The following is a 27,220-nucleotide window of genomic DNA, read 5'->3' as shown; positions in this document are numbered from 1 at the left end:
ATTTTTGCACCTTTCCAGTGCCAGATGAATTCAGCATGAACTTTCACATGCAAGAGTTGTTAAGCTTTCATTGGGTTTGAATTCTATTTGTAGGACAACTGAGTGGGATCTTCAAACCTTTCCCTTATGTTGTTCACTAGTTTCATAAATTCATAGAGGTCATGCCTACTTGGAAACATGAGCCATTTTTGTGCAAACATTTAAATGGCAAATGTTACAAACTGAAAAATCACGAACTGCCTTCAGTCGTCTCAAAGAAGTGAAAAAAATAGGCTTGTTTCTCACCTACAAATGATCAGCTATGACACTAAATAGACATACACCTTCAAATCGCTGAGGTCTGCCTCCCAATTTTTCATTAACAAAGGACCAACAGCGCCTAGTCTTGCAGACACACATCTTCAAGAGCTATCTACTCACAGAAGGAGAAGCAAGAGCACTTGAGCAAAGAACTATACAAAATTCAGGGTTTCCCTCAGGGCCTTGTTTTAAGACTAAAGAGACTTCTCTCTTATTCCTCTAGCAAACTCAGGTGGTTTCTTCCTTCCAGTAGACTAACTTTCTTCCAAAGGTGTTCTGTTAACCCCTCGGGTCCCTATTACCTGCCACAAGGAAACCTCCACTACCCTCTATAACACCAATGAAATCATGCATGGCATTAGGGTTAAAAAAAAAAAGTCAAGGGCAGCCTCCATAATTACTAGTATCTAGGCAAGTTGATGAGGTGTATATTTCAGAACCTATCGATTGCCCTGTGTCGTGCACAAGGAGAAAAATGTGCCCTCGTTCATATGATAAGTCATTGCATCGTAATTTGTCACAACGACACTGGACATATGCCAGGTCCTTGATACCCATGGGGAAAGACTAACAAACCTATAATCTAATCTGACAAGGGCATGTTATGTATCCAACACAAAGACTGATGCACACCTTCATGTATTGACACAGGAAGAAAATTCGGACAAAAAAAATCGAACTAGAGACCAATTAAGTACAAATAATATGCTTTACATAAAGCACATATTCACATGGAGAACAATGGTATATACTTTATCTTAGGACACAAAAGACACGTAAATGAAAGAGAAAAGTCTAGAATGGCAAACAGAAATGTCATGGCATGGTTCCACTGAAAACAGAAGAGGAAAAAGGATGGAAGTGGGTGGTGAGGGTAGACATCACTTTTCTTTCCTTTTTTTTTTTGTTTAAAGTAGTTTTCACCCCCAGTGTAGAGCCCAACACAGGGCTTGAACTCATCGACCCTGAGACCTGAGCTGAGATCAAGAATCGGACGCTTAGCCAACTGAGCTACCCAGGCTCCCCTATATCACTTTTCAAATCATGTTTTAAAATATTACAGGGAGGACACATTTATGTGTACATAGGTACCAAAAACCTTACTTTATAAGGACTCTAAGGAGATACGAAGTGAAATACTGGATGTAAGTGAACAAAAAGAAGGCAACCAAAACTGTACCATGCCGTTAGCATAGAAAACGATGAGAATATATTTGAAATGTCTTTGAGGTGTACTTTACATTGGTCAAAGCAAAAATTATTATTAAAATGTATATTTTTAACCACATAAGAGATACTGTATTGCAGTCCAAGAAGAGAGCAAAGGACTGCTGAATGTGTGAAGGAACAATCTTCCAAAATAAAGAACGATATCAGGTGGTATATTTGATGTGCCAAACTGCAAGCATAATACATTCCATCACACACACACACGAAGACACACATACAAACAGGTCTAGGCTCATCATAGTAAAAGTTCTAGAAACCAAAGGGAAAGGAAGGGCCTTAAAAACAAAGAGGGAAAAACAAACATGACTATTAAGCAATATTCTCTTATTATTTTAATTAGAGACAGCTTGATAGAATTCTTTGGAGACCAAAAAGGAAAAAAAAAAAGTCAAAAAGGGAGCAATGAGACAAGAGTGCCATGATAGGAAGAGTGGGCACTTGTAGTTCTAGAAAAACCAAGGGAAGATATGGTGCTTCTGAGAAGCCATGATCTGAGGAGGAGACCTCAGAGCTTGGGCTCACACTTTGTCTTTTAGACATGCTTCTTAGTTTGTGTGTGTGTATGAGCTACTCATTGTGTGATAATACTCACAATATTATCCTCTAGGTTACACAAAGTAACATTAGATCTCCCAACCCTACCCATTTCCCTCATTTACTGACTTCAAATTTTCTCTCATTTTATGCACACAATAATTTTACTATAAGTAGTTGTAAATGAGTAAACTTACATCTTAAGGGTTCATGGGACAATCGTTAAGCAGAGGTACATGATGAGAAATACTTGGGGACCTCTGCTTTCAAGTACTCAGGTAACAATTCCCTCGTGCAGTGGTGTCACCTTAGGACAGTAAAACGGGACTGAGGTATGACAGGTTATTCAATCACCCTAGCCCTTCACAAGAGGAGCTGCCATCCTCTCTTATAAAACAGGAGAGATTAGAGCTCTCAATGTCCAACTAAAGACCACACGCTGGCAATGCACACACACACACACACACACACACACACAACTCACATTGATAGCAGACACCGACTAGTCTCGATGTTTCTACAGTTACTCCATCTCTCCAGTCTGTAAATATCCTTGTTAAATGTTTCTGTCTCCAGGAAGGAATGGCTTACCCCAGTTGTCATGGAAACCAGAATATCATCAAAATGTTCTCCCTGATGTTAGCTTTCTATGGAAACCAGGAAGTACTAATACATCCTCAGATGCAGAGCGTTGATTTCACTCTCAGTCAGTTACACCCTGACCAATCCAATGAATGAATGAATGAATGAATGAATAAAATATTAGAGACAGTACTCGATGTTCTCATGGAAAAGGCATTGAGGGCAGGGGAGTTTTCACAAAATGGATTAGAGAGGAAATAAAGTAGAAAGATAACAGCTTTACACACACAGACACACACACAGACACACACACGCCCCACACTTAGGATCCAAGTCCTGTTAAGGACCTCCTTTCAACCTTCCAGGACACATGAGGCCAGGTGCATTTGTGTAGGTGGGATCCAAGGACTGTCACTCAATTTAAAATGACCCAAGAGGAGAAAACATGTGAGGATAAAGGACCTGGGGGTCAGAGGAAGGCAAACTAGAAACTCAGGTTGCAGCAGGACCAAATGACCCTGAGTCAACACTTGGACAAATGTGTATTGACAGGGTTTTCAGGACACCAGTGGTTCCTGAGAAGAGAGACAACTTCCACAAATGTCCTTGATCTAGGACATTAGGGAGGTGGAGATGAACCTCTCACATTTGGAATCTGGGGCTCAGCATGTACTGCTGCAACCACACTGCCAAAGAATACTATGCTCAGAGATAGGGCTCCTGTCATCAGGGCACACAGCACATACTTCTTCTCTCATAGTCATTTATTTTAGGGGACAGAGCTGCCCTGTGGTGCAGCTTTTCCTCCTATTAATGAATTCTAGGTGATTCTTCTGTGGCCAGTCTTGGGCAGTGATGTGCTGGAAACAGGTCTTTGGGAAGGGAGAGTGCAGTTCCGATTTCCAGGGTTTTCCTATTTCCATGATGTAAATACTCCCACTATGGCCGACTTTAAGCCACCAACATGATGTCACTGAATGCTGATTTGGCGAGTGATGCCCCAAATCAGCCCTCATGAGGTGATGGATCCAGACACAGACACAGATGGCCCAGCACAGCCCTGGACCCCAGATTCTGAAGCAAGACAAAGCCCTCCCATCCCGCATGCAATCCACAAGAGAAGGGCAAGCTGGACTTTTATATAACAGTGTGCCAACTAAATAAAGGCTTTCAACATGTTCTTAGTGTAGAGGAGTGGGAGAGAGATATCAAGACACCCCCCCCCGGTGTAGCCTATGTAGTTTTGGGGGAGGGAAAATAGCGGGGTGCATTCATGGTCGATCTTCTCAAATCAGAGATACTTTCTGAAAGACGGATGTGGGTTTGAGTCTCAGCTCTGCCTCTCCTCAGCTGTGTGACTTTCACATTGTGCCCTAAGGTCTCTGTTCCCTAGTGTCCATTTTTGTCAAATCAGCTCATAGTGTCTCTGCTCTCAAAGGGTTGATTAAACTTTATGAAAGAACACTGGACGTCAGCAGTGCCCGGTGGTCATTCTGGAACCCTGGTGGGGAGGGGGGTCCCTGAGAACCTGCTGGAGGGCCAGTGAGGTCTTCCTCTCCCTACTCAGTATCAGTGAATCTGGATTTCTTGGTTGCCTTCCACTGAAACAACAGACTGTAAGAGGTGAAGAGGCAGGTAAGAAAATCGAGGCCTTTCCTATTCAGGTAGGTATTGAATAGACTTGCAAAGATGTAAAACAATGCCATACTTTTAGTACTTTTGTTTGTTTGTTTTCAAAAATATAGTAATTTTTTCAAAAACCGTATTTACATGTAAGCAATAATGAGCTGAATATTATTTTTAAATGAATGCATTAAAATAGACTGCTAAGGGGCGCCTGGGTGGCTCAGTCGGTTAAGCATGCAATTTCGGCTCAGGTCATGATCTCACAGTTGGTGAGTTTGAGCCCCATGTCGGGCTCTGTGCGGACAGCTCAGAGCCTGGAGCCTGCTTCAGATTCTGTGTCTCCCTCTCTCTCTGCCCTCCCCTGTGTCTCTCTCACACTCAAAAATAAAGAAACGCTTAAAAAATTTTAAAGAAGGGAAAAAAAAATAGACTGCTTAGTCTTTTTCAAAATACTTGAATATTTTATTAAAGTGGCCTCAAGAGCATTATTTTTGAAAAATTAAATCAAGTTAGTTAACATACACTGTAGCATTGGTTTTAAAAAGCATTATTTTTTCATTAAAAATTTAAAATATTTTATTGAATTGAAATTCATATATTTATTTATTTATTTATTTATTATTTTTTAGTTTTATTTTTAGTTTAGTTTTTTTTTTTAATATATTTTAGTTAGTTAATATACAGGGCAATGTTTGTTTCAGAAGTAGAATTCAGTGATTCATCACTTCCATACAACACCCGGTGCTCATCGTAACAAGTGCCCTCCCTAATATCCATCACCCATCCAGCCCATCTCCCACCCACCTCTCTCCATCAACCCTCAGTTTGTTCTCTATCGTTCAGAGTCTCTTGTGGTTTGTTTCCCTTTCTTCTCTTCTGCCTCCCTTCCCATATGTTCATCTGTTTTGTTTTGTAAATTCCACATATTAGTGGAAAAATCATATGGTATTTATCTTTCTCTAACTTATTTCGCTTAGCATAATACGTTCTAACTCCAACCACGTCACTGCAAATGTCAAGGTGTCATCTTTTTTTTTGATGGCCAGTTAATATTCCATTGTCACATTTTAAAGTATACTATTCGATGGCATTAGGTAAATTTTCAATGTTGTGAAATCATGACCTCTATCTTCTTAACAAAACATTTTCAGAAGTTCTAAAGGAAATCTTATACCCACCTTATACCCAGCCACACCTCATTCCCACCTGCCCCTACCTCCTGGCAACCACAACTCTACTTTCTGTCTTTATGGGTTGTCTTATTTTGAATATTTCATATGAGTCGAACCACACATAGTGTGGTCTAGCTTACTTCATGTAGAATGATGATTTTAAGGTTCATCTACATTGCAACGTTCCTTTTAATGTCTGCATAATATTCTGCTTTATGGATATTCCACCTTATGTTTACCCATTCATCTGTTGATAGAGGATTGAGTTGCTTCCACTTTTGGCTGTTTTGAATAGTGCTACTATGAACATACATGTTCATGCGTTTTTGGAATGCCTGTTTTAAATGGAGGGTGGTATATACCTCTAGGAGCAGAATTGCTGAATCATATGCTCATTATATGTTTAAGCTTTTGAGGAACCACCAAGCTGTTTTCAACAGTGGCTGTGCCACTTTAAATTCCCACCAGCAGTGTGTGTATAAGGCTTCCAATTTCTCCACATTCTCAACAGCAGTTTTGTTATTTTTCCCTTCCCCCTGAACCTTAGTTTTAGACACCCTAGTGGGTGTTAACAGCTATTGTTAGGTTTTGATTTCCAATTCCTAATGACTAATTATGTTGAGCATATTATCATGTGACTGATGGCCATTTGTATATCTTCCTTGGAGAAATATGTATTCAGATCCCTTTCCCATTTTTGCTGTTTGTTTGGTCATTTGGTTGGAGTTGTAAGGGTTCTTTATATACTCTGGTTACTAGACTCCCACTAGACATATAATTTGCCAATGTTCCCTCCCATCTTGTAGGATATCATTTCTGTCGATAGTGTCTTTTAATGCAAAAACATTTTCATTTTGATGAAGGCCAGCCTACCTATTTTTTGTTTGTTTGTTTGTTGCTTTTGGTCTAATATTTAAGAAATCCAAGGTCATGAAGGTTTACTCCTCTGTTTTATTCTAAGAATTTAAAAATTTTAGCTGTTATATTTAGGCTTTTTGTGTATGGTGTGACTATAGTGTCCAACTTCATTCATTTGTACATGGATGCACCATTGTCCCAGAGGCACTTGTTAAAGAGACTATCCTTACCCCATTGAATGGTCATCATCAGTCATCCCTCACCCAACACACTGGTGTGCTTACAAGCGCCAGTGAAATGCTGAGCATTATAAGGAAGAGAATTGCAAGTAAAACATAAATCATTGGCTTAGCATTAACCTGTTACTTGAAGTAGGCAGTATGAAAGTGTGATCAGACTGAATAAAATATTGAAGCTTTGCTTCCAAATCTTAGATGAAAGAAGTAAAATGTGTGATTAAAAACAGAAAAAAAAATACAGAGCTTGTAGAAAGTAAGGCAGGTACAAAAAAGCGAAATGTCAAATGGAAAGAGTATAGGGGAAGAGAGAGAGGGAGAGAGGGGAAGGGAGAAGGACAAAAGCAAATAGTATCCCCCAATTTCGAATTGTACGGTATATCGGAGTGGTGGAATAAAGTATGAATTTCATTTCCTTCATAAATTTTATATTTTCTAAAAATTATTTTACCATGAATGTTTATTGTTTTTATAATTAGAAGAAAGACTTAACAGTAGAACTGAATTTAACTAAGAGTGCCCCATATTAAATTATTTTTGGAAAGTGGCATGTTCCTTATTAGCTAAGCTCTAGAAGGATAACTTGATAATTCATGAAATCCTCTTGGCATCACTGTATGAAACCAAAACGTGGTGTAATGATCTATAGATAGCAGCCATCCAATACCTGTGTTTTCGTGTAGTCGGATGACAATTGAAATGCATCAGTTTGACTTCCCCTTAAAAGTTAAATACAGATAAGTTCAAGTTTGGTGTTGGAAAAGTCAAAAGATGTTATAACTCAATCTTGGTTATTCGTGGAGCAGATACTCCACTAATGTCCTTTGTTCCTATTTCTTTTCTGTTTTTCAGATTTTTAATAGTTTCCTAACATCCATGGACTGCATTTGCAAAACAATGACAATGGTGTTAGGAAGCCACAAGATGGAGATGTTGAGCTGCCATTGTTAATGACAGTCAGGTCCTCCTTGACAAATAACGGTGGTTCCAACTTCAGTGGGGTTGAGAGCAACCTGGAGAATTTATTTAAAATGCAGATTCCCAGGGGCGCCTGGGTGGCTCAGTCAGTTTAAGCGTCTGACTTTGGCTCAGGTCATGATCTCACAGTTCGTGGGTTCGAGCCCCGCGTCGGGCTCTGTGCTGACAGCTCAGGGCCTGGAACCTGCCTCAGATTCTGTGTCTCCTTCTCTCTCTCTGCCTCTCCCCCACTCACTCTCTCTCTCTCTCTCAAAAGTAAATAAACATAAAAAAATAAAAATAAAATAAAATGCAGATTCCCAGTGCCCACCCACATATTTGATTGGGCAGGCCTTGGATAGACCCAAGGAATCTGGACTCTAACACTCTCCTTTCTGTGATTTTGACATAGGTGATCCCACGCACCACACTTTGAGAAACTATGATGTAAATGGTAATCAAAACCATGGACCTATATGGAAACATTTAGGGAAAGGGTATAAATTGAGAAAAGAACCGAGTAAAATCAAGTCTTGAGAAACGCCATCATGTGAGGGCTCATTTGAAAAGAAGGAACTTGCAATGGTAATAAGAAGTTGCGAGAGGGGCTCCTGGGTGGCTCAGTCAGTTAAGTGTCGGACTCTTGATTTTGGCTCAGATGATGATCTCACAGTTCGTGAGTTTGAGCACAGCATCGGGCTCATGCTGACAGTGCAGAGCCTGCTTGGGTTTCCCTCCTTCAATCTCTCTCTCGCTCTCTCTGTCTCTCTGCCCCTCCCCTGCTCGTGCTCTGTCTCTCAAAATAAATAAATAAACTTTTATAAAAAGAATAAAAATGCCCTGTGACATTTTGACACACCCTAAATAATTCATATACTTGAAATGTATTATATTTCCCATCCCAAATTTTTTAATGTTATATTTAATCTTGATGATCAAAACATTCATTTTTTAGGCTCTGAAATATATAGCAGGCACTAGTTTGCAGTCAATGTTTGATGTTCAGGAAATTGTATACCAGTGGCTAAAAATGTGGCCATAATAATGACAATATAAAAATTATTATAATATAATCACAACTGTGGTATAACTAATTATAAACATTAATATTATTGTGCTGTTATCAATATTTGAGTGCTTGCTTTATATTATTGAGTGCCCATAAGATTTTTTATGCATTATTTCACTTAATTTCATCCAAAATACTATGAGAACAATACTGCTGTTATGCCTTTAAGATAGTAAGAAAGTCACTGAGGCTTAGGGAGGTCAAGAAATTAGCTCAAAGTCTCACAGTCTGTAAGTGGGAAGGCTTCGTTTAATTTCATGCTGGACTTTGTCTCACAGTCTGTAAGTGGGAAGGCCTCGTTTAATTTCATGCTGGACTTTCAGTTCATGCTTCTAGGATTTTTGTGAGTTTCCCTTTAAGAAAACCCAATGCAGTCAAGTTTTACATTAATTTTAGAAAGGCATAGATTGCGGGGGCTTCCAGCTCCCCACCTAAGTCCTGGCTCTCCTCGTCTTCCTGGGCCCCTGTGTAGGCATCATTTCCCAGCTTTCCTTGCTGTTAGATGTGACCGTGTGACTGAGATGTAGGCAATGAGGTGTCAGTGGAAATGGTGTGTGCCACTGCCAGGCCTAACTCATAAAAAAAAAAAAAAATCCCCGTACCTGGCACACCTCCGTGCCCTTTTCCCCTTCTAGCAAACTGCAAAGGAGGCCACGTCCAGGGCACCCGTGGAAGTCACATGTTGGATGTGGCAGACTTTCTGACAGCCTGGGTCCCTGTAGAAGTGCATGGATAATGCCCACCATGAGGACATACTGACTTTCCCGGTAACGTTACAGGAGAAATAAACGAACTAGTTTGGAGTTATACATGTTTGGGTTTAAATGTCACAGTAATAGTGTACCACACCTGATGCAAGTTGGGTAAAAATAAATTTCAGGTATGCACTGTTCTATCATTATGAATTGCAATTGACTGCATTTCAAATAGTGGCTTAGACACATAGGAGGTTCACTTATTCCGGTTAACATGCAGTAGGAATACACTGTTCAGGGCTGGTGCTACACAAGGAGCCAGGATCTTCTCTTTTCTTGCCCCTCTGTCCTTAAATGTGGCTTTTGTCTCCAAGGTCACAAGCATTGTATCTATATCGCTGGCAGGACAAAGGGTAAAGATCAAAGGGGGAAGCCAGCTGCATCTTTCCAGTTCATGAAGCTTTCCCAGGAATGCCACCAGTGTCATCTGGGACACGTATCATGGCCAGCCCAGGGGCTGGACTGGGCCACGTGCTCACCTCTACACATAACGGGGTCAAGGTTCTGTTAGCAAGGATGAAAGGATGAAGGGTAGAATGCTTAGGTAGATGCACGGCCTGCCATAGCACTTATGTTACATTGTATTTATTAATTATCCAAATCCCTTGTGGTAGCTTCTTACAAATCCAGATTCCTGTCCTCGTGCTAGCCATAAAGAATCAGAATGTCCCTGAAAATTTGGATGCACACTACTTTCAGGTTGCTGAACTGCTGCTGATCTTTGCTCTATCGAGGATAGCCCCTTTGTCTTTTCACCTGGTCTGGTGTCCATGAACTCTTCAATGGGTTTATCATTTCATGACGTTTAGGTGCATTCCAAAATGTTAAAGATAGTACCTTCCTCAAGTAACTTGTTTTGAAATTTACATTGAAACCAACAACTTTTTAAAGGACTCCCACATCTGTGGTCACACTCTTCAAAGACACAAACACTGCTAGAGATCATGATTTACAGCTGAAGATGAGGTTTATTTCCAGAGCAGCAAAGTAACCCAAAACGGTCACAGGTGCGGGCCAGGGGAGAGCAGTGGGGCAAAATACCAAAGGTCTGGTCCTAGCTCTACTGTGAAGCTCTACAAACTTGGGTAAACATTTGTGCTCTTTGATCCTCATCCTCTTAAATTATAAACTGGCCTTACACTAATTCATCTTCCAGAGGGTTATTAAGATGATTAAATGAGCTATGGGTATGTATACTTTCGAAGGGCAGTAAAGCTTGCAGAAATGTTGTTCTTATTTGCGGGCAAACAGTAACCAATTTGAATTGTAAGTTTCAAATCTGCTCGGTCGAATCATACAGGTTTCCAGCATGATCAAGGTGAGGCACAATAGTACAGTCTCATTAGCACACAGATGATTGGATTACAGTGTAGTGAGAGGAGAGAGGCAGCACAAATCACAGTATCAGGCAAAGGAAGGAGTGCCAACCAAGACTTGACAGAGAAGTCGACTGAGCTTGTTCAAAGGCCCAGTGGTGAAACAGCAATGGTGTGCTTGAGGAAACTGCAAGAAGCTCAGGATGGAGTGGATAAAAGGGAAGTTAAACGAGTCCAGATGCTAAGGGTTCTCATACATAGGGTAGACCCTCTTGTGGAGGCTCTGAGGAATTCACCGAAGGATCTTAGGCATCCTAGTATCAGCTAATATTTGAGGATTCAGAGTTAGACAGCTCTGGCTTAGAGTCTTCATTCTACTCCAAGCTGTGGTTTTCGGCACAGGATAAATGAAATGACTGGTGGACCAGGATAGGGAAGCGGAATCAGGGACAGAGTGAAACTTGACATATGATAGACATGGCATAGCTGATAGTGGGGAAGTGTGTGCCATTCAGTAAATGAGGGTGGTACAATTATTTTTTCATGGGAGGAAAAAAGAAATTAGATCACTACCTGAGAGCAAGCACAAAGATCAATTCAACATGATCAAAGACTAAAAAAATGCAAGATCACACCTTAAAACATCTATAAGAAAACATAGGAGAAAACTTTTATGACCTTAGGGTTCAGACAATTTTATCTGCAAAGGCCCAGGAGGCAAGGAAACAAATAGATGAATTGGACAACATCAAAATTTAAAACATTTGGGCATCAAAGGACATTCTCAACAAAGTGTTCAGGCAATCCATGGAATTGATAACAATGATTGCAAACAATCTCTCTGATAAGAGATTAAAATGCTGAACATATAAAGAGGTCCCGCAAATCAACCACAACCACCACCGCAACTACAGCAAAGGTCATCTGATTAAAAAATTGTCAAAGGACTGGAATGGACATTTCTCCAAAGAAAGTATACAAATGGCGATAAGCGCATGAAAAGAGGCTCAACATAACTAATAATAACTGAAATGCAAATCAAAACCACAAGGAGACAGCACTTCACACTCATTTGGATGCCCATTATCAAGCAAACAATATACAAAAACAAAACAAAGACCAAAAAACCTGGAATAACAAGTGTTGGCATGGATGTGGAGAAACAGGAACAATTCCCCATTGTTGGTAGGATTGGAAACTGGTACAGTTACTATGGAAAACAGTATGGAAGAACCTCAAAAACTAAGCAATAGAGCTACCATACAATCCATCAATTCCATGGCTAGGTATATACCCAAAAGACGTGAAAGAAGAGAATCAAACAGATACAGAGTGTCAGAAAGATATTTGTGTACCTGTGCTCATACAGCACTTTCACAATAGATAAACGTGGAAACAAAGTGTCCATCCACAGATGACTGGAACCCCCCCCCCCCCCCACAAAAAAAGTGGACTACATGGGGAAATCATCTCAGAGGTCAGCCCAGCCGCCGCCACCGCATGCTGCCCTTGGGGGCCTCGACCTGTCCTGTCCTGTCCTGTCGTGTCCTGTCCTGTCCTGACAGAGCCCGGGAGGACTCTGGGCGGGACATCACCTCATAGGTCAGCCCAGCCGCCCCCATCCCATGAGCCCTCGGGGGCCTCGTCCTGTCCTGTCTTCTGTCCTGTTGGAGCCCCCAAGGACTCCGTGGGGCCATCACCTCAGATACCAGCTCAGTTGCCACAACCCCACACTGCCCACAGGGTCTTGTCCTGTCCTGTCCTGTCCTGCCGGAGCCCCGGGGGATGCCTCGGAGACGTCACCTCAGAAGTCAGCCCAGCCGCCGCCACCCCACATTGCCCTCGGGGGCCTCGTCCTCGTCCTGTCCTGTCACAGTCCTCAAGGACTCCATGGGATCACCTCAGAGGTCAGCCAAGCAACTGCCGCCCCACACCCTGGTCCCCTCGTGGCTGAATAGACGCCCCCGCCCACCTCCCATGGCCAGACAGAGTCACCAGACCCGCCTCCCCACCCGCCTGGCCTCCCTAAGGGTCCCTATGCCCCACCCTCATCTTCTGTCTCTCTGTCCCTCCCTCCATCCCTCTACCTGCACGGCGACCTCCACACCGAGTCCTCTGCGAAGCTCCTCCGAGAGCCTTGGGAGGGCAACGAACTGCCCAGCCGTGCCTGGGCAGGAGTGTCGCTGATTGGTTGGCTAGGTGCACGTGACGGGGGCGGGGCCTTCGCCGAGACACGCCCCCTGGGGGGACTGCCCAGGACCTTGGCGTCGGCGCCAAGGGTGGAGGCCAGGGCTCGGGGTTTCCCGTTCTACCGCCGAGGACGTTTCGCAGGCCATCTTCCTGGGAAATCACAAAAGGACACGGGAGTGGGCGACAGGTGCACCTTTCCGATGTGGGGGAATTTAACAATTCCTACTCCGTCTCCTCCCGGGGCCCTTTCCACCCACTGCTTCCGCTTGCAGAGGAATGGCCATCCTCCTGAGTGTTCTGTGTAAACCACCCCCCTCCCTTTTCTACCGCTTTTGGTTTTGTTTGGTTTTGTGGAAGACCCGTGTGTGTATCCTTGAATATCCTTGCTTCCTGGTGCGTTGCCTGGGTATTACAATAAACTGTATCGCGTTGTGCGTGGTATTCCGCCACATTCTTTCTCACCCAACATTGTGTCCTAACAGTGACTATACTATTCTGTGGAGCCACAGTGCTTTCATTTTGCCAGTGGTAGCACACACCGTTGCGGAACCACTCCTCGGTTCGTTCATCCATTTTCCTGTCCATGGACACGTGGATACTTTCCACTTTAGAGCCCTAAAAAGCAGTGATACTAGAAATATTCCAATGCCTGGCATCCGTGCAATATGCTTTGCAGCGTCGGAAGGAGCCAAAGAGGTTAAAGCAGTTAGTGACCTATTCCTAGGTCATAGGCTAGCTGAGTATTCAGTAGAGCAAAATTATTTCCAACGTATGTGACTCCACCAGCAGGTTGGGTTCTGATTGTTCCATATACGCACCAATACTGGGTATAATCAGATTACAATTGGCTGGGGAAGGGTGGTGGTGGGGGGAGGATGGGGATGGTGTCCGTGCTGGTGGCGTTTGCGGTGGCGGTGGCGGTGGCGGTGGCGGTGGTAATCCTCTTCAGCATTTCTCCCACACTAAGAAGAATGAGCTCTTTTTTATGCTCATTGGCCAATGCAATTTTCTTTCCCACCACATTTATCTATGTGGGTGTTATGACCTTTCTTCCACTGGGTAGGATGACTTGCTTACAGTTTTGTGGAGCTAGATATCAGTCTTTACAGCAGCGTTTCCCTCTGCCTTTTTATCGCAATAAAATAGAAACAATGCAAATTGTACCTGTTCAGCCATTTGTAGGTGTACAGCTCAGTGGCATTAAGTACATTCCCATTGTACAACCATCACTGCCATCCATCTCTCAACCTTTTTCATCTTTGCGGGCTGAAACTCTGAACCCATGAAACACCTATTGCCCATTCCCTCCTCCTCCCACCCCCTGGCAACCACCACTTTACTCCCTTTCTCTATGAATTTGGGTACCTCATACGTACACCATTTGTCCTTCTGTGACTAGCATATTTCACTGAGCATAATGTCTTAATTCCCCCACATCGGGAAGGTGGAGGCTTGTGCACCTGTCGCCCACTCTGGTGTCCTTTTGTGATTTCCCAGGAAGATGGCCTGCGAAACGTCCTCGACGGTAGAACGGGAAACCCCGAGCCCTGGCCTCCACCCTTGGCGCCGACGCCAAGGTCCTGGGCAGTCCCCTCAGGGGGCGTGTCTCGGCGAAGGTCCCGCCCCCCGTCACGTGCACCTAGCCAACCAATCAGCGACGCTCCTGCCCAGGCCCGGCTGGCTAGCTCGTCGCCATCGCGAGGCCCTCAGAGGAGCTTCACAGAGGACTCCGTGTGGAGGTCGCTGTGCCTGTGGAGGGGTGGAGGGAGGGACAGAAAGACAGAGGATGAGGGTGGGGCATAGGGAAGACCCTCAGGGAGGCCAGGCGGGTGGGGAGGCGGGCCCGGTAGTCCTGTCTTGCCATGGGAGGTGGCGGGGGGGTGCCTTCTCAGCCATGAGGGGACCAGGGTGTGGGGCGGCAGCGGCTTGGCTGACCTCTGTGGTGATGTCCCCATGGCGTCCACTGGAGCTGTGACAGGACAGGACAGGACAGGACAGTAGAAGACAGGACGAGGCCCCCAAGGGTCCTGCGGGGTGGCATCAGCTGGGCTGACCTCTGGGGTGATGTCCCTACGGAGACCTCTGGGCTGTGACAGGCCACGACAGGACAGGACAGGTCAAGGCCACCGAGGGCAATGTGGGATGGTGGCGGCTGGACTGACCTCTGAGGTGATGTCTCCGTGGACTCCTCTGTGGCTCTGACAGGACAGGAGAGGACAGGACAGGAGAGGACAGGGTAGGATGAGACCCCAAGGACAGTGGGGTGGTGGTAGCTGGGCTGACCTCTGAGGTGGTGTCCCCACGGAGTCCTCTGGGGCTCCACAGGACATGATAGGACAGGAGGGGAAGGCATGAGAACGAGGCCCCTGAGGTCAGTGTGGGGTGGCAGGGGCTGGGCTGACCTCTCAGGTGATGTCCCCACGGAGTCCTCTGGCATTCCAACAAGACAGGACAGGACAAGATGAGTACAAGGCCCCAGAGGGCACTGTGGGATGGCTGTGTCTGGGCTGACCTCTGAGTTGGTTTCCCCATGGAGTCCTCCGGTCTCCAACAGGACATGACAGGACAGGAAGAGGACGAGGCCCCTGAGGGCAGGGTGGGGTGGCGGTGGCTGGGCTGACCTCTGAGGTGATGTCTCCAGGGAGTCCTCTGGTCTCTGACAGGACATGACAGGATAGGGGGAGGATGAGGCCCCCGAGGGCAGTGTGGCACGGTGGTGGTGCCTGGGCTGACCTCTGAGTTGGTGTCCCCACGGAGTCCTCGGGGCTCCAAGAGAACAGCACAGGGCAGGACGAGACCCTGAGGGCAGTGGGGTGGCGGTGGCTGGGCTGACCTCTGAAGCGATGTCCCCACGGAGTCCTCCGGGGTTCCCAGAGAACAGGACAGGATAGGACAGGTTGAGACCCCGAGGGCAGTGGGTGGTGGTGGCTGGGCTGACCTCTGAGGTGATGTCCACGGAGTCCTCCAGGGGGCCAAGAGAACAGGGCAGGGCAGGGCGAGACCCCGAAGGCATGTGGCATGGTGGTGCCTGGGCTGAACTCTGAGGGGTGTCTCCATGGAGTCCTCCGGGGCTCCAAGAGAACAGGACAGGACAGGTTGAGAACCCGAGGGCAGTGGGGTGGCGGTGGCTGGGCCGACCTCTGAGGTGATGTCCCCACGGAGTCCTTCAGGGCTCCAATAGGACAGAACAGGACAGGTCAAGGTCCCTGAGAGCAGTGTATAGAGGTGGCAGCTCTATGGACTTCTGCATGATATCCCCACAGATATCCCACCGGGGCTCCCACTGGACAGGACAGGACAGGACACGGCCCGCGAGAACAGTGAGTGGAGGCGGCAGCTGAGCTGACCTCTGCGGTGATGTTCCCATGGAGTCCTTTGGGCCTCCGATAGGACAGGACAGGACAAGAGAAGGCCCCCGAGGGCAGTGCATGGTGGCAGCGGCTGTACTGACCTCTATGTTGATGTCCCCACGGAGTCCTACGGGAATCCGACAGGACAATACAGGACGAGAACAGGTTAGGATAGGACGAGGACAAGGCCCCCAAGGACAGTGGGGGGTGGCGGCAGCTGAGCTGACCTCTGAAGTGATGTCCCCACAGATTCCTCCGGGGCTCCGACAGGACACGACAGGACAGGACAAGGACAGGACAGGATGAGGCTCTCGAGGGCAGGGCTGGCAGGGTCTGCAGGATGGGAAGCGAGCCCGACGTTCCCCTCTTCAGGACAGGGCCACACCTGGTGAGGAGGCAGCATCTGCGTCTGTCCCTCCTGCCCAGCCGGTCGCCCTGCAGGACTGCTTGGTTGTCCTGGGGTCCAGATGGCATGTCGAGGAGACCCCTGACCTGACTGTCCCCGGACAGGTGCAGAACGGTTTCTTCCCCATCCATTTGGAGGGGACACTTCTTTTGGTCACGGCCAAGTTTAGGCCTCCAGACCAGCACGTTGTCCCTTGGGGACCGAGAGCAGGGGACAGCCGCTGTGCCAACATAGGGGCAAGAATCTGGCAGAGGGTCCTGACACTCAGGTGTCCTGGGGCAGGTCGCAGCCAGGGAGAGGGGGTCACAGCCACGGGGGGCAGGGGTCTGCTGTCACCATTGTCTTTGTCCCCTCCTGGCCCAACGAGAGACAACGAGGGCGCTCATGCTCTGATCTGCGCAGAGGACCCTTGCCTGGCATCGCTCATTGACCATGTCCCCATTTCTTTCACGCGTGTTTGCACTCACAAGGTGCAGGAGAGCTGTCTGTACCTGGGAAGACACCTTGGGATGGAGCCACCTCGGAGGAAGCGCCTGAGGAGAGCTGCGAAGGCCCCGGTGGAGGCTCCGGGTATGGCAGCCAATGACTTTTGGGGACAAGAGAGAAGAGACCTGAGTGGGCCGGAGGCTGTTCCTGAAGGTACACTCTATCTGACACCTTTGCAGATGCAGCGCCTGTAGATACCACCCGCGGGGCAGGTCGCTGCTTCTGAGTCCTTGGCATTGTAAGCAGTAAAACACGTGTGTGTGTGTAAAGCGGTTTCATGTACCGGACGTTGCCCACTCGATCCTCCCATCCCAGACCAGGATTACAGAAGCTTAGATAGCAGCACTTCTGCTCACTCGCAGTTGCTCTTTCCAGAATGTCTCACACGTGCCGGGTGGTGTAGTCTGACCTTAACCCTGAAAGGTTTGCAACACCGTCTCCAGAGCATGGTCCTCGTCCCCCATCCAGTTTCATCTGACCTTGTGCATACGTGGTTCCTTCCTTTCATATGTCTGCCGTAAAGACTTTTGCTTGCAAGAGGCCTAAAAAACTCCACACGGCGAGGCTACCGCCCCCTGAAAACTGATCAGAATACCATACTTCCTTTTAAAATGCTTTCCACTTTTATTTCAATGCAGGAAACAATCCAGTACCGGATAAGCCCGGGGAGAGCAGTCCTTCTGCAGGAACATTTGAGGACGATGTGGGGTAATGTCTTCATAGTGTTATCACCTGCCAGCTCTAGGCAACATGGCTCATACAATTATTCTCCATAAAATCCTAGAATGACACATTTCCTCCAAAGCAAATATGATCTTTGCTTATCCTTACTCAATAATGTTCCATGTAACCTCTTCACAGGAATGAAGTACAGAAGATGCTGGAAAGGCTTGGAGGTATGCTTAAGTGATATTTGCAGTCAAAACAATTGTTTAATCCATACAACTTTTATAAATGGGAATGTTAGTGAGTGGATTCCAAGACTGGTTTTAATGCCTTGTTCTAGTATAGAGCACTTTATACCAGTATTTATAGTGTGATTCAACTTTGTAAGTTTCTTTACTGACCTTTTGAACTGTTGATGTGGAAAACTGAAAACGGTACTAACAGTCGTGAGGTAAGAATGATGCCATTATTTTATGCACGTGTACACTTAATGTACTGTGTAAGACTGTGTGAGAAAAGTTTATACTGCCTTTTCTGTGCACAGCTTAGGTGATGTATCAACGTGTATTGCCAATTTTAAATTTTCTTAATTTCGCTACCTTTCATAACTTTCCAGTGTGCTTCTCTTTGGAGTAGCAGCACAAATCGAATCCTCTAATATAACTCTTTATTTTTATTTTTCATTAACAAACTGTGTAGTTGCAAAGTAAATAACTCTGCTAGCTAGTGAGAAGTGTCTAATCATATCCACACTCCTAAATTTTATGTTGTTCTGTCAGATGTCACTTACACCATCTGCACTATAGGACAGTACACTTAGCAGAGTCTGAGTCAATATATGGCTCTCCATAGAGATCATCCTTACAAGCAAGTATCTTTTGAAGGCTTTGCTCTATTTGGTGGCGACAAAGTGCTTGCTTTGTGAGCTGTCTAATAAACTTCTTATTATAGATGGATTCTGGGTGTATAAAATATTTTTATTGTAGTGCAGATCCTTCATGACTACTGAAAAATAACTATGGACTGTAGATCCATAAAGTCAAATCATATGCTCTGCAAAGCGTTATTTGAAGTATTCAGATTCTGTGAAATGCAGCACTTATGGATGAAAGTGTTATATAAAAAGCTCCATGAAAATATTTTTTAAATGTTTTTGAATTCATTTATTTAAACTAGAATTTTACACCCACGACCTTTGTCTCTGTTAGTAAAATGCAGTTAAAAGCATCACTCACTAGATTGCTTGAAAAATAATTTTTTAATGCGCGATATAATTATTTTTATCCTTTTTGAGGGTCATTTTTAAGAAAATACTTTCGTGCTTTTTATAAAATGCATTCTAATGGTAACCCATCTAAATGTATCCCTTGAGTTGGAGGACATTTACCCATGTAAACGTGTCCCTTGAGTTGGAGGATATTTTATAAGTTTAGAAAAATGTGCCTGTTAGCAAATTTTCAGAAGGAAATTAAAGTCTGTCTTTGAGATTCTTTATACACATTTTGATAATGAAAAATATATTGATTATTAAGCCCTTTTCATTATCTCTAAACTAAAAGGTGACCTGCAGTTAGAAAAATTAGAATTGGGATACTAGCACTGGAAAGATTTTACAGAAAATAGTGAGCAAATCTTGCTTTTTGAAATGATGCCTGAATTATAAATTTTATTTTACTTACTTTGCTTTTTGAAGTGTAATTGACATACGACATTATATTAGTTCCAGGTATACAACATAGTGATTGGACATTTATGATGTCTGTATTATAAATTGTAAATGTACTTTGCACATCGCCAAGGCAACATTTACCCGTACTGATTTGAATATATGAAAACGAAATAACTTTCAACATTTAAATTTCAGTGAATATCTATTTTCCATACAGTTGACATTAAACAGGCTCTTCTCACAAAGAGAAAAATGTTCGAAATGGGTACAAAAGCTTCTATCAAAATCACTAACGAAACAATTGAGCATGTTTGGAAACTACAACAAGAACAAAGGTGAAGTTGTTGGAGTGTTTTTGTTTTGTTTTTGTTTTTGAGTCACGATGACATTTGTATCATTTCTTTGTATTCATTGGCGCAAATAACCTAAGACAAATTCTATTATATTGAATTTTCCAGCGAAAAACATATTTTGCTTGTTTTTTTTCTAAGCAGATAAATTCCTTAGTTCTGTAACCTCACTCCTTAACAGATTCTGAGATGTATTTCCTAGAAGCCAATAGAGATGACCTTTCTTCCCTTTCAAATAACAATTGAGTTTTCTTCCTATAACATTAATTTATATTCATTCTAGACCTACACTAGCTGAACTTCAGGTAAATGTCTTAAACCATTATTCTTGTGATAGTTAACTGTATTCAGTTATGTAGAAAAGGTTAATCTTATATTGTAAATAATTTGCATATTTTAGGTAAATTGTGTTCACCGTTCTTTAAAAAATAACAAAAAAACAAAAAACATTGTTCGGGGGATATATTTAAGTGAAATATTCCTGTTTGGAAATCTTCTATGATAAATGGATATAATATCCTCATTGAATGAATCTACTTATCATACCAGAACATATATGCTATTCAGTAAGAAGAAATGAAAAGTAAACTGCTTTTAGATAAAATGAATTTTTCTGGAAAACTGATAGTACGGTAAATCCTCATTAGCTTTTAAGAGGTAAGGCATGTGAGATAGCTTTTATGTTGGTCAGTTAGGAACAATACTTTTGGAATAAGAGTAAATTGTTCATGTCACCTTTCTGCTTCCCATGAGACTGCTATTTCAGCTGCTGTTATGCTATTACTGCCTTCTCCTTTTGTAGTGTAAATTGTGTCAAATCAATTTTGTTTTGAATACGGTTAATTCTTTCATGTCTTTATGAATTATGACAGTGCTCATTGTTATGTTTTACAGGCAGAATCTTCATCGCAAATATTCTCAGCAGTTTCTGACTTTGTTTCGGGAGTGGAATGTAGACATGCAGAAAGCCCAGAAACAACAAGAAAAACTAGCCGTTGGTATCAGCTTTGGCTTTAAAATTGATTTATTTATTGTATCAAAGTCTCAAGTAGCAATAGGTCATGCAAAAACACAGGAGAGAATGTAGGGACCATGAGCCCAGATGGGTAAAGGTGGGTAGAAGATGTAGCAGTGGGAGACTGAATGTCCTCTCTGAATTGCTTCTGTCTATTTAGGGATACAGGAAGGTCACCAGTTAAGAGTTAGAGTGGTGGAGGAGGTGTTGCCTCTCGGGAGCAGAGAAGAAGTCCTGGAATTGTTTCCTGAGAGCAGGCCAGTGAATGGACTAGGGAAATGCCATTGCCAAGCAGCATTGTGGGTCTAACTTAGGTTGGTGTCATAGTGACCATGAATTTAAAGTGAGACCACATTGCATGGTTGTGGCAGAGCAGCTGGAGAGTTGGATTTTCCAGGGTTGGGGTTTAGCCACGCAAATTGGCGGAGTGAAAAGGGGGTAAGGTACATGTGCGAGGGCATAGGTATAATGATTGACCATGGCATTTAGGCCAGGAAGGAGGAAAAGGAAGAATATGAGGGTGGGGATCAGGGGCAATGAAAAGTCATAGGATCCATGGGATGTTAATCCTGAAAGAGTGTTGGACTATAGTAAGAAAGGGAGAGAACTACAAACAGGGAGGTAGAGGTTGAATATTGGGGGAAAAAATGGAGAACCAGTATAGTACAGTGGTCCAGAGCCTGGACTCTGGAACCAGTTTTGGGGATCCAATCCTGGTTGACCGGTACTAGCTGTGAAATCAGCGGCAAATTGTTTATCCCTGTGCCTCACCCAGGTTCCTCACCTATTATGGAAGGAGACATAACAAAAGCACCTGCCTCGTAGAGTTGTTTTGAGGATTAAATGAGATCATATATAATGTTTATTTAAAATGGTTCACTCAGAAAATTAAAATAGACCTACCCTATGACCCAGCAATAGCACTGCTAGGAATTTATCCAAGGGATACAGGAGTACTGATGCATAGGAGCACTTGTACCCCAATGTTCATAGCAGCACTCTCAACAATAGCCAAATTATGGAAAGAGCCTAAATGTCCATCAACTGATGAATGGATAAAGAAATTGTGGTATATATACACAATGGAATACTACGTGGCAATGAGAAAAAATGAAATATGGCCTTTTGTAGCAACGTGGATGGAACTGGAGAGTGTAATGCTAAGTGAAATAAGCCATACAGAGAAAGACAGATACCATATGGTTTCACTCTTATGTGGATCCTGAGAAACTTAACAGGAACCCATGGGGGAGGGGAAGGAAAAAAAAAAAAAAAGAGGTTAGAGTGGGAGAGAGCCAAAGCATAAGAGACTGTTAAAAACTGAGAACAAACTGAGGGTTGATGGGGGGTGGGAGGGAGGGGAGGGTGGGTGATGGGTATTGAGGAGGGCACCTTTTGGGATGAGCACTGGGTGTTGTATGGAAACCAATTTGTCAATAAATTTCATATAAAAAAAATAAATAAATAAGAATTGTTGAGCTAAAAAAAATAAAAAAAAAAAATAAAATGGTTCAGAACAGTACCTGGCACACAGCTCCTATATAAGTTTTTGCTCTTATTAATATAATGTAGATGTTGCAGTTATTGGGAATGACAGAATCCAGGGTGTGACTATGTAAGTGAGTGACTGAAGTAGGGAAGAGGACAAAATTGTTGTTGGAGATCAGGTCAAGGAGCGGAAAGGCTGGGATCATCTGTGTACATACTGAAATGACCAAGAATTAATACATGTTTTGAACGTTGTTAAGAAAAGAATATCCCTCTGTAACTACTGGTAGGAAGGATCAGTGTATAGATTTTTGACTACTTGTAGTAAACACATTCTTGGAAGGGTCATTTGTGGGTTTTGAAATCAAGAGTTAAAACCTGTTTTCCATATTGGCAAGAAAAAAAATTTCCTACTTAATGACTACTAGGTAGGATCATCGTATTGTTTTTGTGTATTAGTGGTGAACACAGTTATCTAAACTCGGTCATAAAGGTTGTTACAACAGGAAATGTTAACAAGTATTGATTGAAAGAATATTCCTTTTAAACATGATGTATAATTATGTTTCTCTAAATATTAAATGTCACCCACATTTTATCATCCTTTTCTTTTATATTTGTAGAGAATGTTTCAAGAGCAACGAAAAGTTCTTCAACAAGCTAGAGTTGTTCAGAATCAGAGACTGCAAAAAATTAAAAATTTATATGTGCAATTCTTAGAGGTATTTGGCAACATAATACATTCTTATAAAACATAACATGTGTACAAAAGTAGGAGATAGTTTGTTTCTTTCTGAATCTATGTGGGGGAAAAAACCCAGTTAGGTTGTACATCTGAACCGTTAACCATTTTCCATTTGGAGTTTATTGCTCTGTATTTAACATAATTGGTAAATGTGTTTTGATTTTGGGGATTAATTAATACTTTTGTGGGAGTCATTTAAAACAGGGAACTGTAAGCTGGGGATTTTACCTAGAAATACATGTATCGTGTAGAAAAGTGGTACTTTATCAACACTTTAATCATAATTTTTTGTGCAACAATCAGTTCGGAGGAGATCAGCAATAAATATATAGTGGAAACTAAGAAGTCTATAAATCACTTCTACGTGCCTTTTACTTGTATTGACGGTTTCTGTTAAATATGAGTAGGCAGTGGTAATTGATGAATACTGCTTTTATTTCCAAATGCGTTACATGAGTGTTTTGTGGCATAGTTGCTTTTGGAATATTAATGACTAATAATGACTTTATATGCAAACTTAAAATCATAAGAGAAGGTCTAAATACAATATAACAGAATGAAAAAGCCAGAGGAGGACCAAATGTTTGTGAATTGAGAATGATCTGCTGTGATATTTGCACATTGACCAACTGTCCTCAGTGACACAGACCTCTTCTTCATGCAGATATATACTTATTTAGGAGGCAGTAGAATCCTGCACATTCCTCCTCTTTTTTCTTGGTGTGTGTTGGGCAGAGGGGAGGTGTCCTTTACCTCTGCAACGGTACCTTAGTATCTTTCTTCGAATTCCAACTGCTGCTCCCTAGTTCAGGATCTCATCATTCCTTGCTTATGCTACTAAACCCTCATCTGAGTTCTCTTCTCCAGTCCATCCCTCACCATTCTGCAATATGATCTTCCAAAGCATAGACCTTCCCTCCTGAGAACCTGTCGTTAGCTTCCCATTTTAGGCCCTCAGGTATTCAAAGTCTGTGCCCTGCTTCCCCCATAACAAGGCTCCCTTTGTAGTTTTATACTTAACGTTCGTCCTTTCCTCCCACCCCTCCAGATTGGTTGCTTTCTCTGAACTAACGCACCATTACTTCCTTGTTTCTAGAATACTTTCAATTGCCTCTTCCGTTTACCTACCGAAATCTTACTCTTTTGCCAACTAAATCAGAATCAATCTTATTTTCCACTACATAGTCACGGCAAGTTGTGTTACCTTAATTGTTATAAAGTTTTTGTGTTGTTTTTATTTACACGTTTTTTTGTTCTCACTGGAATAAGGAAGGAAGAGATCGTGTATTCATTTTTAAATTCCTCCACAGCACTTTTTATGTAGGCTGCAGTAGATCACTATTTGTTGGGTGAATAGTAAAGATTTAGCACATGTTTGTTTTTCATAACTTAAAGAGGTCGTGTCACAGATCATTTTATTCCCTCCAGTGGAATCATGCTACATTGATTATGAGTCATTATAAATGCACTGTTACATGGTGTCTAGAAAGCTTATTAGAGAGTTTTAAAATGATGGCATCTCATTCAGTGGGACTGTCAGTCTTTTTCTTTTTTTCCCTCCACCTTGACCTTAACTGTTTATTAACCCATTGTTTTGAGCCTACTACTGTTGTGCCTCTATACTAATAATATTTGACTCAAACACAACATTTAAAAAATTTCTTAGGTGGGTATTTTGGTCTCCATGTATTAGGTATAATATCTTACTTGGAATAAATAACGGGCATCCTTTGCATATTAAGAGATGTTAGTTTTGAAATTTGCTTTTACATGTTTAGTGCGTGAGATGAAAAGTGGTGGTTTATAACTAAACTAGGCTTTTTGTTTTAGAGTATGCAGGACTTAGAGAAGGACCATGAACATCTTCTTACTGATGGACAAAGTGAAGTTAGAGAAGAAATGACCAAGTTGCAAAACAAAATTATGATGGAAGTTGTAAGTACTTAGTGCATATTTAATATTAAGAACTAACGAGGGATGTGAGCATTGGGGTATTTTGTTTGCTGAAGTGTATATAACAATGACCTAAATAGCATGTAAATGTTTAATATTTCCTTCCTTGAAACAGCAACAGCAAGAGCTGGCAATTGTTCAAAAGTCTCTTCAATCCCTGTTATTCTGATGACTTTGAAGAAAGAACTTGAACCTAAGTGCTATGATAGAAGCATAACATTAGCTACACTGAACCACATTGCGGTAGTTTAAAAATTGTAGTTGAAATCAGTACATCTTGTTTACCATAGCTTGCTTGTTTAGTGCAAGAATCTTTTCCTGCTAAAACCCCAAGCCCCAAACAGTTACGTGGGTAGCAGCAATTCCACAATTATATGTATTAAGCTTTCAGCCCTTCGTTAGTAATGATGACTTTGTGTACTTAACACTGTTAATTAACTTTTAGCAACAGGATGATTTAATTTGAGGCTTGGCCTCCGTGGATCTGTATCAGTCCCAAAAGGTTCAGAGCACACGTACAGAAAGAAGGTTACTTTGCTTTTCCTAAAGGAAAAATAAAATTAAAGGGTATAAAATCTATCTTACCCGTGTGCCCGCTTGTATTTTACTCATTAGTTTACAGAGCCAATTCTAATAAAAAAATATTATTTCAGAAAATCTACTCTACTGCCTTATAAAAATTATTAAAAGCAAACATAAGATTGTGGGGTTTTTTGGGAATAAATTAAACTGCCTAAAATCATTGGGGGCACAGAACTAGATACATAAGTGTCAGTGCTGAGACATGGGTTTGTGAAAATGTCGTTTCCACAAAGACACCAAAATGTCATTTAATTGGTGTTGGTTCACTATTAAATGACACTTGCCCTTAGCATTGATTGAAAGTATTTCATTAATATGTACATATACCTAATGACTTATGGTTTAAGTATTTCACATCTCTCCTTAAAGATAAATTACCTATAGTGCCTTGTTTTCAAGTTTAATGTTCATTGAGTGTGTGGAACGTTGATTTTATATTTGAGAACTAACAACTTGAATAATTAATTCTTATACCTTTCTTTTTGTAATGGGCATTTTCTTTTTACATTTAATAACATAACACCATCTTCGTTTGGGCATGTTATTTAATAAACATGACATTGTTTCAGAATATATTTGGAATAAGTCAGTTAAATGTGTTTTTTTCTCAGTTCGTGAAGTTGCTTTCATGAATCATTCAAAATAAAGCATTTCCATTCGGAGGAGAGGATTTATTTTCTCCTGTCTTTCTGCATTTTTTTTAACGTTAATCCTGACCCCTGTATACCACCCTTCTGTTTGTTTTAAGGCTTTCCAAGTTTTAAAAAAATAAGCCCATATGGAATCTCTTTTTCTAACTGCAACAACGTATACAGGAATGAATGAGTCCTCCACCATTATCCAGTATTTGACATTATGGGGAGAATTTAATTGCTCAGCTTCACATGCTTGTAAAGAACTTTCCTGTTAAGCCAAAGCATGTGTTGGTATATGCGTCTGAAGTTCTGTTCCAAACTTCTAAGAAGGTCCTTATTTGGGAAGTTTTCCAGTAGCTACAGAGGCACAAGTAAGTACTCCAAAGGTCCTCGTGAAAGTTCTAATATTCATACTAAGCCATCTAATTTTATGTGAGAGTGCAGAGACGATAATCAGTACATAATGTACTTAGTGATCAAACAGTTGACATTTATTTCCATCCCCTGGCAACCTCAAATGAGTAAATACGTACTTGAAGCAACTTTGGCTGATATTCTAAGGGGAAGAAATATTTTGCCGTTACAACTATTTATGTATTTATACATAATTTGCCATTATATATCATCTGTGTGCATATTACAATTATATATATGTTCTAAACAGTTTTAGGTTCACAGCAAAATGGAGCAGAAGGTACAGAGATTTCTCATATACTCCCTGCCCCCACACACCCACAGCGACAAACTTAATCATTGACACATCGATATTACCCATAGTCCATGGGTTACATTTAGGTTCACCCTTGTGTTACTTTTTTCTTTCTCTTGGTGAACAGTTTTCTTACATGTCACCTGTGCTTTAGCCATTGTTTTATTTTTCATAAAAGGGAACATTTAATGTCCACTTTTTTGTGGCAGTGAAATTTTAACTCAGAATATCAGGAAAGTCACCCTAAAGCAAATGTAAAAATTCATTTTTTTCTCCCCAAAAACGGTAGGACAGGTTTCTTTTACTAAATACAAATTTCAGGAAATTGCAGCCAGTGTTTT

The 27,220-nt window shown here is 42.4% G+C and overlaps 1 protein-coding gene across 1 annotated transcript; it reads left to right on the top strand.

Moving 5' to 3' along the window:
* Positions 1–17,090: 17,090 nt before the first annotated feature.
* LOC115507777 (synaptonemal complex protein 3-like) lies at positions 17,091–25,332 on the top strand. The gene is made up of 8 exons (XM_030306260.1): positions 17,091–17,220; positions 17,706–17,775; positions 17,929–17,963; positions 19,620–19,737; positions 20,647–20,746; positions 22,879–22,977; positions 24,831–24,935; positions 25,069–25,332. The coding sequence occupies exons 1-8, from the start codon at positions 17,091–17,093 to the stop codon at positions 25,120–25,122; spliced, it is 711 nt and encodes a 236-aa protein (XP_030162120.1). The 3' UTR covers positions 25,123–25,332.
* Positions 25,333–27,220: the final 1,888 nt, after the last annotated feature.

The sequence above is a fragment of the Lynx canadensis genome, chromosome X, assembly GCF_007474595.2.
Source record: "Lynx canadensis isolate LIC74 chromosome X, mLynCan4.pri.v2, whole genome shotgun sequence".
NCBI lineage: Eukaryota > Metazoa > Chordata > Mammalia > Carnivora > Felidae > Lynx > Lynx canadensis.
This window is presented reverse-complemented; position numbering and strand designations above follow the sequence as displayed.

Excerpts from the sequence above, each read along its gene's own strand:
- LOC115507777 (XM_030306260.1), top strand. The coding sequence starts at position 17,091 with ATGGAGCCACCTCGGAGGAAGCGCCTGAGGAGAGCTGCGAAGGCCCCG. Across the intron at positions 20,747-22,878 it reads AACAACAAGAAAAACTAGCC|AGAATGTTTCAAGAGCAACG; the intron begins GTTGGTATCAGC and ends TTATATTTGTAG. Across the intron at positions 22,978-24,830 it reads TATATGTGCAATTCTTAGAG|AGTATGCAGGACTTAGAGAA; the intron begins GTATTTGGCAAC and ends TTTTTGTTTTAG.